General features: G+C 39.3%; 1 protein-coding gene across 1 annotated transcript in view; it reads left to right on the forward strand.

The window, feature by feature from the left end:
- Nucleotides 1-12,776, forward strand: part of DNAJC3 (DnaJ heat shock protein family (Hsp40) member C3) — a 33,313-nt gene extending 20,537 nt beyond the window's left edge. The window contains exons 6-12 of the mRNA XM_065845796.2: nucleotides 1,200-1,381; nucleotides 3,434-3,553; nucleotides 5,305-5,410; nucleotides 5,510-5,630; nucleotides 10,678-10,810; nucleotides 11,632-11,780; nucleotides 12,535-12,776. Coding sequence (XP_065701868.1) covers nucleotides 1,200-1,381; nucleotides 3,434-3,553; nucleotides 5,305-5,410; nucleotides 5,510-5,630; nucleotides 10,678-10,810; nucleotides 11,632-11,780; nucleotides 12,535-12,692 — 969 coding nt within the window. The 3' untranslated portion in view covers nucleotides 12,693-12,776. The remainder of the gene's footprint in view (nucleotides 1-1,199; nucleotides 1,382-3,433; nucleotides 3,554-5,304; nucleotides 5,411-5,509; nucleotides 5,631-10,677; nucleotides 10,811-11,631; nucleotides 11,781-12,534) is intronic.
- The last annotated feature ends 830 nt before the right edge of the window (nucleotides 12,777-13,606 follow it).

A 13,606-nucleotide genomic window follows, 5' to 3' on the forward strand; every position in this document is an offset into this window, starting at 1 on the left:
TGTTGCAGAGAACTTTATTATTATACTTTCCTGTCTTCCACAGTTCAGTGTTCTTGGGGAAACTGGGAAAAAAGTTGTTCTTAAACCAATGAAGTTTTGCCAAATATAGGAGACATAAGTTTGGTGTGTTCTTTTTTTTGTTGTTGTGGAGGGATTTTGGTTTTTTGGTTTTTTGGTTTTTTTTTTAGTTTAGATTTTTTTTGTTGCATATATGCAGGCAATTTCTGTGTCTTTAATAAGAAACTTGCGAAACGGTGGATCTGCACTATGAAGTAGGTACTTTCATGTCTTGAGGAAACGAAGCAACAAAAGATTAAAAAAAACCCCACAAAGTTAAAAATGTGCATAGTTATCTAGATTTTCAGGCTTGTTCTTTAGATACCTGTATTTGTTGAATCTTAATCAGTGTAGGTAATCTGATAGTATAAGTGTAAATGACTCAATTATATGGGTGTTTTGTTTGTCATATAGAAATATATATTAAAAGACAGTTAACTGCTATGACTCTTAACATACAAATTAACACTGTTGACTTGGAATTTACAACATTATAGCTTTTCGTGAAGAAACTGCCAAAGTGTGGGAGTTTCCCTATGGGGAAGGAATGTGGAAAAGCAGAGCAGCCTCATTCTCTGAAACGATGGTTTACAAACAAATAAGATGCAGAATAAATTCTCTAAAACAAATTATGTTAGGCAGTTCCTTTTAAGTAGCTATTCATGCCACACTGTGACATTCTTACTTCCGTATATATCTTTAAAATCCAGATACGAAGGTCAAATCTTGCATAGTTGAATCTTACCCACAGGCTTCTTTCTAGAGGACAACTGACAGCTTGGTCCTTGCTGTTCATTACCTCTGTTCTTGTGGGAGGATGTAATAACTTATGATTCTGATATCCTTCCCTGGAGGCTCAACAGGCTGTCCCAGTTTAAGCAATGCCAGTAGATTTAATTCATCTCCCTGCATGAGCTCATTGAATCACTTACAAATTTTTCAGGCCTTTGTTTTCTGTGTGGGCGGGTGCATCACAGCATCCACCAGGAAGCACGGATGCTGATTTCATGTGCTCTGCATGCAGCTTGAACCTTATGCTATTGCAGTTGGCAAAGTGAAATTAAATGGGATTTTTTCCTGTGTTGGGGAGAAAAAGTGAAGTGTTATGGAACAAAAACAAGCTTTAATTTTGATTTCTCAAGGTTTGTGTTTGGGATGCAGAGCTACGGGAACTTCGAGCCGAGTGTTATATAAAAGAAGGGGAACCAAGCAAAGCCATTAGTGACTTGAAAGCTGCTGCCAAATTAAAGAGTGATAACACTGAAGCCTTCTATAAAATCAGCAGAATATATTATCAACTGGGGGACCATGAATTATCACTCAGGTAATTTTACTGTTTGCTCTAATCTTTATAATTGAGACAGAAAATGTGATATAGGTCATGACAAACTGTGAAATATCTATGTTGTCTGGTTTTTGGATGGAGTAGCCATTCTTATCTTGGTCTGATAAAGGAAGCTCCTTTCCAGAAGCTAAGAACTGGCAGTGAAGACACCATGTTCATTTTTGACTGGCCAGCCATTGATGGTTCCTGGCATCTTATTTACTTAAATAGAAGCTATAATGCAAGTTGCTTGCACTTACTGTCTTCATTGTGCTTCTCTCTCTGAAAGTGATTCTCTCAGCTTGCTTTGGTGGAACCTTTTTTTTTAACCTTGAGCCTCTGTTCAAGTTAAATTTACAATGCAAACAAAAAAAATGAATTCTTAGGGCTAGATTTTTATTTTCAGGAGTGGAAGCAAAAGGTTGCAAGATAAAGAATAAATAGGAGTGTCCAAGTATGAGGAGCTGGGGATCCAGAGCTGTCAGTCTTTTTCTTGCAGACAGTGTCCAATATTTTGGACAATTTTTTTATTACACTGTAGTCTTTTATTCATATTCATTTAAGTTTTAGGTGTTATTCCCACATGTCCCTAGTCAGTCCTGTAGATAACTGCCCTTGCCCAATCTGGGCTCTTAACTTCATATTCTGTGCTCGGCTGGACAGGTGGTATAATCCTTCTTTTTGCACACAAGTGGTTTCTGTGCAGCTCATCATCTGAGATGCTCTACCTGCATCTCCAGACTCCTTCCAATATGGTGTCTGCCACAGAATCTCTTCAGTGAGAGGTGAAGGTAACTGAAAAAGCCTGAGTTTCTTTTCTTGGCAGCATATGACAAAGGCTAGTGGATGGAAACTGCATGTGATTATGCCTGCAAAAATTCATTTTGTGGTCAGGCAAAAATAAACACCAAATAACTAACTGGCTTGCATTAGGATTCCCCTTCCCAGCGTATCTATTATACTTTATCTCTGGAGCTCATAGGTCACTTCTGTGGTGACTTTTGGTAGCTGACCATCATTGAACTTAGTGATGTCAAGAACAGGTATTTTGTTTGTTTTTTTTTTTTCTCTGAAATGCACACGTGGACTTCTGTGCTAATAACCAAATCTTAAGGTTTTTATAAGTGCAGTTGAGATAACTATTGGAGAACAGGATGGTATCAGAATGCAGGGATAAGCCTCTCTTCTTTATTGTTCTTTTTTTCTTTTTTTTCTTTGTGTCATAAGATATACTAAGAAAGAGTTCTGTAGCTTGTGGACTTGCTGGGTGATTAATCTTGTCCTTTCCTTAGCTGCTTCCTCTTGCCTTGACAGGCTTAATAATTTTCAACTAGTAGTAAATTTTGTTTCTCTTTAGGAAAAAAAAAAACAACTTTGCTATCTCTTTATGAAAATAACCCCTTGGTTGTACTATGATGACTATATATGATACATAACTTTTATTCTTTCATATGGTTGCGTTCTGGCGTATTTTTTTTAAAGACTTTACTATTTTAAGAGGTATCTGCCATAATCAGAGTTGGATTAAACAGTCTTTACAGTGAAAAATCAGGCTCAGGTGTGGCTGATATTCCATCAAGAGGTAGTTTGGATCTTACCTGAGCTTTGTGTGTTTAAGGCAGGATAAAATATATGTCTACAGAGGTATTTTGTAATATAGCTGACTTAAATATACAGGAAAACTACAAACAATTTTTTCTGATAACTGCTGAATATAATTTTTTTCCCAGGGTATATTTTTCTTCTGCTTAGTCAGTTATTAATGTAACACTTCTCAATCTTTGCATATTTGGCAATACAAAGTACTTAAAATCAGACAAATATCATTTTATGTTCTAGAAGGTGTTTGGTTTTTTTCTTCTCACTTTAAATTAATTTTTGGATGAAGGGAGTAACCATGTAAAGAAGTCAACTGTTGTTCTGGAGAGCTTATAGATGCTGCACTGTGTCTGTGTCTTTAGGTGAAATTTCATGTGTGGTGATGTCTTTCTGTTTTGTGATGACTTTTTTTCCCCCCCTCCTCCATCCCCTTTTCCTCCTCCCCGTGAAAAGTGAAGTCCGGGAGTGTCTGAAACTGGACCAGGACCATAAGCAGTGCTTCTCTCTTTATAAGCAAGTAAAGAAACTCAATAAGCAGATTGAGTCAGCAGAGGAATTAATCAGAGAAGGCAGGTAAGTGTTCACTGCTCTATATATAAAAAAAAGGTAAAAAAATAATCACTACTGATTGAGGAGCTGATTAAGTGATGCTTTTTGCATCTATCAGTTGAAGTGGATAACTAAGCATAGCTCTCAAATTACAATTAAAATAAATATTGACTTGCATAGTGACAACCCTATTTTGATTCCTTCTGATGCCACTCTCTTCTCTTTGAGTGCTTCTTTGTAGAGCAGGTAGCAAGACAAGATGGGGATAATATTTGTCAGCTCTGGAGTGCTGGGCTCTCCGACAAGAGAGGTGGAGCTGCTGAGAAAGTCCAGAGAAGTGCCACAAAGATGATGAAGGGGACTGAGCATCTCTCTGCTGTGAGAAAAGGCTGAGAGAGCTGGGACTGTTCCCCCTGAGCCTTTTCTGCTACAGGGGGGATCTCATCAATGTGTATATAAATGTATATAAATACCTGAGGGAGGATGCAAAGAAAGTGGAGCCAGGTTCTTCTCAGTGGTGCCCAGTGACATGGCAAGAGGCAACGGGCACAACCTGAAACAGGAAATTCCTTTTGAATATAAGGAAATGCTTCCCACCACCCTCTCCTTTCCACTGGTGCAGGTTGCTCAGAGAGGCTGTGAAGTCTCCTCACTTTGTAGATATTCAGAATCCATCTGAATGCAGTCCTGGGCAACCAGCTCTAGGTGACCCTGCTTGAGCAGGGGTGTTGGACCAGCTGACCTCCAGAAGTCTCTTCCAACCTCAACTCTTCTGTGATTAAAGGAGCACATCTTCAGACTAAAACCACCTAGTAAATGTGCAGTGCCTTGATAGCAAAAGTGGATCTGACTGGTGGGCTTCTTTTATGCACCCTGTTACATGATAGACAATTTCTCTGTATTCTTCTGCTTCTTGCTTTATTTCAGTTTTATGGGTTTCCAAGCACATGACATCCAACTATAAGGACCCTTAACAAGTGATTAAGCATTGTCAAGGTGGCTTTTTAAAATGAAGTACATCAGGAGCATGAATCAGTGCAACTGCAGACAGTTTTAAGTCAGCAGTTCATCTGGATGCTTTTCACTTTAATCTTCTATTTTAATGCAGTATCAGCACATTTTCAGGGAGTCTTCTAAGAGCCTGTATTTCTTTTAGCTTGTACCAACCCTTGACTCAGTCCTTGCATTTTTAGGTGAATGTTCTAATTCATTTCTTACTCCAACCATGGAACTTTTGCATCTTTGAAACCTTCACAGCAGAAATACATTTTACTATGTGACTTTTGGAGGAGAAAGGAGAAAACAAGGAAGGGAGAAAACAACAGCCTGATTCAAGCTGGCCTAAAAAACTTTGTCTTTTTTTGTACCAAGAAATGCAAATAGTACTGTGCTCACAGCAAGATTCCAGACTCTGTCCATCTCAGATATTGGAGAGGGAGATGGTTTTTTCCAAGTGCAGTGTGATATGTTGTACAGAATGCAGATCTAGAGACTGTCTGTGCACACTGAGGGTTGGTAGTTGTTACCATCTGCAGAAGCCTGCCAGGTGTAGTGCCTGCTCTTCTGTCTCATAGCACAGAAAAGGGAATGGGGATGTAATTCTCAAAGTGACTGAAAGCTTTCTTTGAACTGTCTTGCACTACACCTATTAGAGTCATGTGCATTGCTAGAAGCATGTGAAAATCTGTGAATTTTAAAATTTATAAATAAGCTACAACACCCTGAAATAGTTATTACATTTCATGATATTATGCTTATCTTTATGATTTAAACAGGTATGAAGATGCTGTCAATAAGTATGATTCTGTAATGAAAACTGAGCCAGAAGTTGCCATTTATGCTACTCGTGCCAAAGAAAGGATCTGTCACTGCTTATCAAAGGTAATTTGGCTGATCTCACACTGTCTATTTCTTTAAAACGAAGAAACAAACAAAAAAACCCAGAACTATATGAATTCTGTTGTACTGTCTCTTCTCTAGAATCAGCAACCTACAGAAGCCATAAAAGTTTGTACAGAAGTTCTACAACTGGAACCAACCAACGTAAATGCTCTGAAAGACAGAGCAGAAGCTTATTTGCTGGAAGACCTGTATGAAGAAGGTACAGTTGTACACAATTTGCACATACTTTTTTTGTGGGCATTTAAAATGGAGTCTGTGTTTCAAAACTTTTTAACATGCACTTTGATTCTACATCATGTTGTTATCCCTAATCAGCACTGGTAGTTGCAGATTTACAAAAATATCTCCTGGTAATTTTGTCTTGATTAGTGTACACGGAATGTACTTGTTTAATCTACAACGGAGCTGTCTTTATGACAGTGGGCTACGTTCAGGGTGTTTTATGAGACTCCATAGCTTACGCAACTTAAACACGATTATAAAATCAGCCATGTCAGACAATTGCATTTAGAGATACAAAGTAATTATAGCCATGTAAATCCATTTTAGGAACTCATTTTAACGTCTTTAGATGGCAGCAAGAAACAATGCTGTTCTATCCCACAGCATATGCTGAGGGCAGAAGAAGATACCAGCCACAGCTTCACCTCCATTGATCTCTGTAGTGCTGCAAAGAGCAGGAAACTGATTCTGCTCAGACACATGGTGTGAACTGTGGGGTTGTCCTGTGCGGGGACAGGAGTTGGACTCGATGATCCTTGTGCGTCCCTTCCAACTCAGGACATCCTATCATTCTGTGATACTCAAAGCTGTATTTTCCACATGGGGTTTTCATAAAATGCGTAGTGTTATGTGGTCCCATATACAGCCTTGGAAAGTAGTAACATGTGTCTACAAGTACACCATTATGTTGTTATCTGGCTTCTTTAAGAGCACGAAGTACTAATGTGCTATGAAAAAAAATCTTCAAAATTTAATTTAGTGGATCTCATTTCCACAAGAAATCAGGCTTGAGAAGGAAATTTGGACAATCTGTTTCACCCCTGTGCTAAGTCACAAAGCTGTTTTTGAAGTATTGGGCTGTGTCAGTCAAATTTTATGAGGGAAAGGACTTGTAGGCTTTAAATGTGCAGAAAGCTAGTTCCATTAATTTTAATACTCATAGAACAAATCTCCTTTTCTGTACTCTGGTGCTGGTTCTTTTGGTTTACAACTGAACAAAAAAAAAAAAATACCTTTCCTATTTAAAAATTCATGAAGGCAGCTGTTCTCATTAATATCATACTCAGATTTTTTTTTTGTTTTTTTGAGAAATTAATCACTGATAAATGACAGTGCTCACGTCCTGAAGTTCACTTCAAAAATGAGATACCTATTTCATTCTTTTTTAGGCTTCCTTGCCTCCAATGAAGACAGGGTATAAAGAGGACTGGTGGGTGGTTTCAGGCAGTCCTCTGTGTCAGCCCTGCAGACCTTGCACCTCTTTGCTGAGGCTGGCAAACCTTTTTCCCCCTTGTAAGAAAATGTCTGGGAGACAACAGCATTTCAGAGAACTGATGACCTATGTACAAAGGAATTGCTTAAAAACAACCCAAAGTGTGAGGAAAAATTGTCTTTCTGTTTCTGTTAGAGTACAGTTTTCCCATCTTTTGTTTAGAACTGCAATGTCAGCCTCAAAGTTAAGGCTCAAGAAGATTTCACAGTGAGGAGGCCCCTGCCATGGGCATTTTCCCATATGTTTCTGTACTTCAGTGCAGTGGAAGTAAGCTCAGTCAGCATTGGGAAAAGTCGATTTACAAATGAATTAAAAACCAAAACAAAATAAACACTTCCCTAAACAAAAGTACAGAATTCAAAGGTACAGATTACAGCTTGTACAAAGGTTTTTGATTTAAGAGGAAGGAGTATCAGCAAAAGGAGAACCCAAAGAAATTTTAAGGTTACTTTTTCCCCTCAAGGTGTATGAATCTTCAGTTTAGAGGAGGGTACAAAGAGGGACAGGCCAAACAGGCCCTGCTGTGAGTCCTCTTAGATGTACCTTTTGCTTCTTACTAGTGGACAGAACTGATCTTGAAAGTTGTTTTCCTGTAACTGATGAATCTCAATTTGGATCTTTCTAATATTATCTTCTATTAAATCCTCATCTATTTCTGGTTCTTTCAGGGTGAGAGAATCAGGCAACTCTTGCAAATTAGAGGGAGGGAACGAAAGTTTTGTAACAAGGTCCTGCACAAATGCACAGAATCAATTTGATCATGTTCAGGAGCAAATCCCTCCCTATGATGGGATATAAGGAAACACCTGGTATCTGGGAGAGTTTATTTCCTGGGCTGGAGCCTGTTGGGCTTGGCCTAGCCTGGCTCTGGGTGTTGTTTAGCATATCCTCAGCCTTTCTACTGCCCTTGATAGTAGTGAGATGGTTGTAGTTACACTCTGCCTTCCAGCAGAGCCTCCATAAACAGTATTATAGGCCATTAATGTTCTCTGCCTGAAGGTGTCTTCACTTATCCTTCAGTTTTAACTGCTATAAAATGATGGCTGGTTTCTCTCCACTGTAGTGAACAGCAGAGCGATTAAAATTGTAGTCTCAGGTTTAAAGGGGCAAACCAATTCTCATTCTTCTCTCAGAAAATTTCAAGCTGGAGGTACCTGTTTTCCTGTTTAAATACAGGAAATTTCCAAGTACTTGTCACTCAGAACTTTGAAGGCAATTATTGTTAAACGTTCAAGATGCACTTCAGTTATGTATAGCCGAGTTCTGATTCTTATCAAATGGTTTTAATTACTTTATAATCGCATGAGATTCAGGGCTTGTCTGCAGACATAGGTGTGTAATGACTTCCTTTTGTGGCTTACCTCCTAAGTACAGGAGTCTGTCTTTCCAAAGTATACAGCACAAGTTTTGTTGAAGAAGAAAAAAAATCCTTTGGCTTTTTTTTCCCCACCATACTAGTGTAGAGGAAATGGCCCCTATTTTCAATAAGAGCATAACTGGTTCAGTTCCCCTAACAGAGTTGGCATGATGTAGGTTGTCCGTAGTTACTTGTGTTTGATAGGAAATTCATTCTGCATATGGAATAATGGCCAGTCTTAGTCACTCTGTTTTAAAGATGCAGGTAATATAGGAAGGCCAGCTAAGGTAGAGACACTATGGAATTACTATTGGAGATATTGTGAGACTCTTGTATTGAAAGAATGAGAGTTAGATTTGACGAAAGTATTTAAATGATGCTGGAAACTGGTTGTTCCCTTTATGTTGTGGGACAGGATGAAAGGAAGAAAGGAAGTTCTCTGAAATATCAGGCCAGTAAGAAGCAGCAAGGATTCTTGCATTGGTTTGTGAGGTACTAGTGCTTTTAGAAATAGTGACTGAGAAGAATTGATCAAATACCTCACTCAACATCCTGTGAGTTAGTAAGAAGTCTCCTGGTTTCATAGCAAGCCTCTGGTGGTTAGGAAACTGTCATCCTGCTTCCACCCCTCACCTCTCAGGCGTGGAGAGCCATTAGCTCACTGACATGGGGAAATCCTGCACTGGAGAGTACCAGCAAATAGAAGTCTGAAAGAAAGTGCATAATGTACTTGCTGTCAGCGGTGCTGGTGTTCCCTCTGTGGTGTGCAGCACTAAAAAACATACCTTCCCTTATGCTTAATACCTGCAGCCTTTAAATAAGGGACTCAATTAAAAAAAAAAAGAGGAATCTAGCACTGTCACTGCAAATAGCTGACCCTGGAGCAGCTGGGTTTCCAGCAGTGGCCTGTGCTGGAGATGATGTGGTGCTCAGGGAAGTCAGACAAGCTGATCTGCATTTGGTGGGATGTTGTGATGGGACCTCCCATTACTACACGAAGCTGATTAAGTGCGCTGGTGCTAAAATTACTGGAGTGGTAAAGCAGCGTAATGAAATCCCTACATTTTCATTATTTTTATCAGTTTCAAGAGCTTATATTTGGCACATGCAGTAGTGTACACTCCTGTTTGGGGTTCTTTTAATGACTGGACAAACTGTTAAAAATATCAGCAGAAGCCGAATTTATTTGTTCAAGCAGCAAATTACAGTGTCCAGTGATGTGAAAATGAATACAAATTTTGTTTTGTTTGTAATAGCATACGAAATCATTCGGGCAGTGGAAATACTTTTTGGAATTTCTGTTGGTTTTATTTTTTTTTCAGTAACCAAACCAAGATTGCAGCGATATCTGATGTCTGGGTAATATGAATTCATTAGCACTTCCTGCTGTCTTGCTCAGAAACAGTGAAAAACAAATGTAACACCTGCTGAGAAATAGCATCTGCTTGGAAATAATCTGATGCAAGTACTTTGTGTAACTTGAGAAACCTAGGAGACTTGGATCTGCAAATGAGACTTGGAGGATAATAACAGTGAAATAAGAGCAGTCTCGTTAAAGGCTACCACAATTGCTTCCCTTGATAAATCGTGATATCAAAGAATATCTAAACTTGGTGTCTTAAGCATTCAGTTACCACTTACAATAATAATATAGTTTACTTAAAAAAGGAAAAAGTGTAGACCTGGAATTGCTTAAAAATTCATGAGTATATAACAGTATTACAGCACCTCTCTTGCTTTCCTTCCTGAGAAATGCTGCTCTTGAAATAAAAGTGAGAGCATGCCTTTGGAAAAAGCCCTTAAAATGTAACTGTCTGCATATTATGCAGAGGTGTAAAAAGCAAATATTTCTTTCACTCAGAGTATGAACTTTCTGGTGTTCTGAAATCCATCTTTATTGTCATTAAAGAGGAAGAGGCTTTCTGTCACGTTGATAGAATTTAGAGTGTAGGAGAGGGAAGAATATTAATTTAAGGACTCTGTAAAACGCATCCTTCAGTTGAACAGCAACGTGGGACTAACGTTGTGCAGTGGGCTCTTCAAATACCAGTCGCTGAAACTTGCCTCCTGCCTTCTGTTTCATACCAGTCCTGGGTACTTGTTGTGTTTGTCCATCTAGACACTAGAGTGTTCTGACCTGTTGCTATCATAGTAACCTGCCTTCCCCTTCCTTTCCAAAAAGTGTGATGAACCTAAAGAAAGAAAATTACCTAATTTATATGTGAATGTTGATTTCCTCTACTCCAAGGGATTCTGATTTGGAAAAACAAAGCATGGCAAGTTGAAACAGAAGTTTTGCTGTTTATATACTTCAGTTTTGGTGAGTGGTCAAGTTCCTGAAGTTTGTAAAGAGTTATGTAATCTTTTTCCATTCCCTTTTTTTTTTAATAAAAGCTATTAAAGACTATGAGACTGCTCAAGCCAATAGTGAAAATGACCAGCAGATTCGGGAGGGGCTGGAACGTGCCCAGAGGATGCTGAAGCAATCACAGAAGAGGGATTACTATAAAATCTTAGGAGTAAAAAGGTGAGATATTAATATCTGAGCTGATAATTACGTGAAAGTTGGTTATTAAACCAGTGCAATTTAGGCTGATCACTTGAATTTGTTCTGCTGAGTGTTAGTTTTTTTTCCTGTATCTTGCTACCTGCCCTTTCCTACTGTACTAGTCTAGCAGTGTTCAGCTTTTAAGTAGCATTTGTTTACAATTCCTTTAGAAAGAATGAAAATACAACATTGGGAAGGAAGGAAATAAATCCCTCGGCAAGAAGTTCTTAGTATAGATGATCAAGAGTCAATGAATGAATTGGTGAAGAAATTGAAAGAATTACTGAAAGCAACAAAAAATAAAATTGTGGCAGATAGTGTGATAGATTGGAAGAGTTTGAAAGGTATCTAAAATACTTCTGCCACTAGCCTTGAGAAACTAACGGCTTCTCTTTCTAATGAGAACCAAATAAATGTCCAATTTTGAACTGGTATTGGTCACCCTTCCCATCATGAACTAATTTGATCTCTACTCTTTGTGCTTTTTGTTACCCGATTGTAAATCCTTCAGACTGGTAACAGTATTCTGCATAGGAGCTGGTAGTAGCATCTTTTTGAGTAAAGTAAATAGGTGGTGAAGAGTGAGTAATCTTTGTTTAAAGTTGCAGCCTGCTTCCTCTGGGTGTTTTTGTGTATAGAATCTTCAGTGCCACCTGAAGAGGGTTAACTCAACTCCCACCTTATAGTTCTCCCAATGCCCTTCATTACTGTCTCAGTGCTTAAAATAAACCTGTGGAGTCACTAGTGTGACATATGAAGGATTAGAAAATTTTAAGTTGTCTATGATTTTATCCATCCAGAAATGCTCGAAAGCAAGAAATCATAAAAGCTTACAGAAAGCTGGCATCCCAGTGGCACCCTGATAACTTCCAGAGTGAGGAAGAAAAGAAGAAAGCAGAGAAAAAATTCATTGACATAGCAGCTGCTAAAGAAGTCCTCACTGACCCAGGTAATTAGTGTTCTTATGCAGTCACTTCCTTTGTTTTTTTTACTTACTTTTACAGTCATGTAAAAATGCAGCAAGTGTAAGTCATAAGCATTACAGCTTCCCCTTTCCCTTTCTCCCTTTACCCATGTTGAGAAAGCAATGCACTAATACTTGTGTCCAGTGTATTGCATGAAGCCAGATGTAAACCTGGAACTATTTATTGTAAGTCAGTGACTTTTGTTTAAAGTGAGAGAAGAATTATTATTTTGAAGACCTCTTTTTAAGATGTCATCTTGCAGATTTCCAGGATTTATTAACTCTGGAGTTGCTTACGTTTAGGATGTGGGCATCACCTTCTGCCTTAAGTTCTATTGCAAACCACATGTAGATTATAGCAGCACCTGAAGTACCCCAGAGAAACCTTCCAAATTGGCGCTTGTTGTTTGTATTAAAGCCCAGATGTACAAACAGATGCTTTCCCTGAGGGCAGGGAACTTGGTTTCCCAGCTCCTGTTGGGACAGGATGCCCTCACTGCCGGGAGCAAGAAGCCCTGTCAGGTCTGCTGCTCAGCTCTGGAGGAGGGGAAAAAGAGTGGTGTGATGCCTGGGAGATCCAATGTCCAGTTAGGTTCTTAACATGCTGCCAATGTGGGTGGTGACTGCAAGTCTCTGGCCTGAGGGGAGGTTCTAAAAGGATTATTGGCCATCAGAGATGCTCGGTGTTGCTGCCCTGACGACTTGTGCCATGATCCCACCTTGGTTTTGTTTCCTTCAGAGATGAGGCGGAAGTTTGATGCGGGAGAGGACCCACTGGACGCGGAGAGTCAGCAGGGTGGGGGCAACCCTTTCCACAGGAACTGGAACACGTGGCAAGGATTCAACCCCTTTGGCTCTGGAGGAGGACCATTTACATTCAAATTTCACTTCAGTTAAAGCCAAGACTGTTCCTGGTGGCTGCTGCTGTTTTTTACTTAATTCGTTGAAAAAATAAAAAGTCGCTCAGTTCAAGACCCAAAATCTTAGATTTCTAATGTTGTCCTTAACCCAGAGTCTTACTGCACTAGAAGAAAGCTCCTTCTTTCTTCTGGTGTTCCAAGGGTTTGCTTTGTGGTCAACTTGAGAAGCTCGTACTGGTGGGGGGTTTTGTTACTGCCTGTGTATTTGTGGTGGAAATGCAGGTCACGTTTATTCTTACGGATGGAAAAAAACAGCAAGAGGTTCCTTAGGACAACACTTCAATTTAGGACTTAAGTATATGCTTAAAGGTAAAAATGCATGTAAATATTTTTTTGAATCGGGGCCTAATAAACATGGAAAGGGTAGTTACAGTAGTTTCTACGTTAACAAATCATTAGTCATCGTGCTCAGCGGAATTATCTGTCTCTCAGTATTGGTGCAAGGGAAGGCGAGTGCCCACCTGGGGTGTTCCTGTCGGCTGTGCCGTGGGGGGGTCAAGGGGCCGCGTGCTGAACGAGGCTGAACAATCGCTCTGGAAGAAGCTAATTGTATTTGAAAACTAATTGTATTTGAAAATCTCTGCTCACTTTATTCCCTAACCTGAAGTGAAATGGGATGACTTCCTTGGCGGTAACTGTCCAATAGGAAAGGAAAAACAAAATGTACCTGGTGTTTGTTGAAAGACTTTTTTTCGGGATGTGATTTGGGCTGTTCAGGTATCATTTTTGAGTAGTTTGCACTTTAACAAAATATCTTGAGCAAACAATTTGATGTGACATTTCCCCAGCTGTGCAGCAATGTGTTACTTCTCTGTCCATACCCAGAACTGATACAAGTTGTGAGGTGAGTGTACTGCGGGCTGTAGGAACATGATATTGACTCCAACCTTA

This window comes from Patagioenas fasciata, chromosome 1 (genome assembly GCF_037038585.1).
Source record: "Patagioenas fasciata isolate bPatFas1 chromosome 1, bPatFas1.hap1, whole genome shotgun sequence".
NCBI classification, from domain to species: Eukaryota; Metazoa; Chordata; class Aves; order Columbiformes; family Columbidae; genus Patagioenas; species Patagioenas fasciata.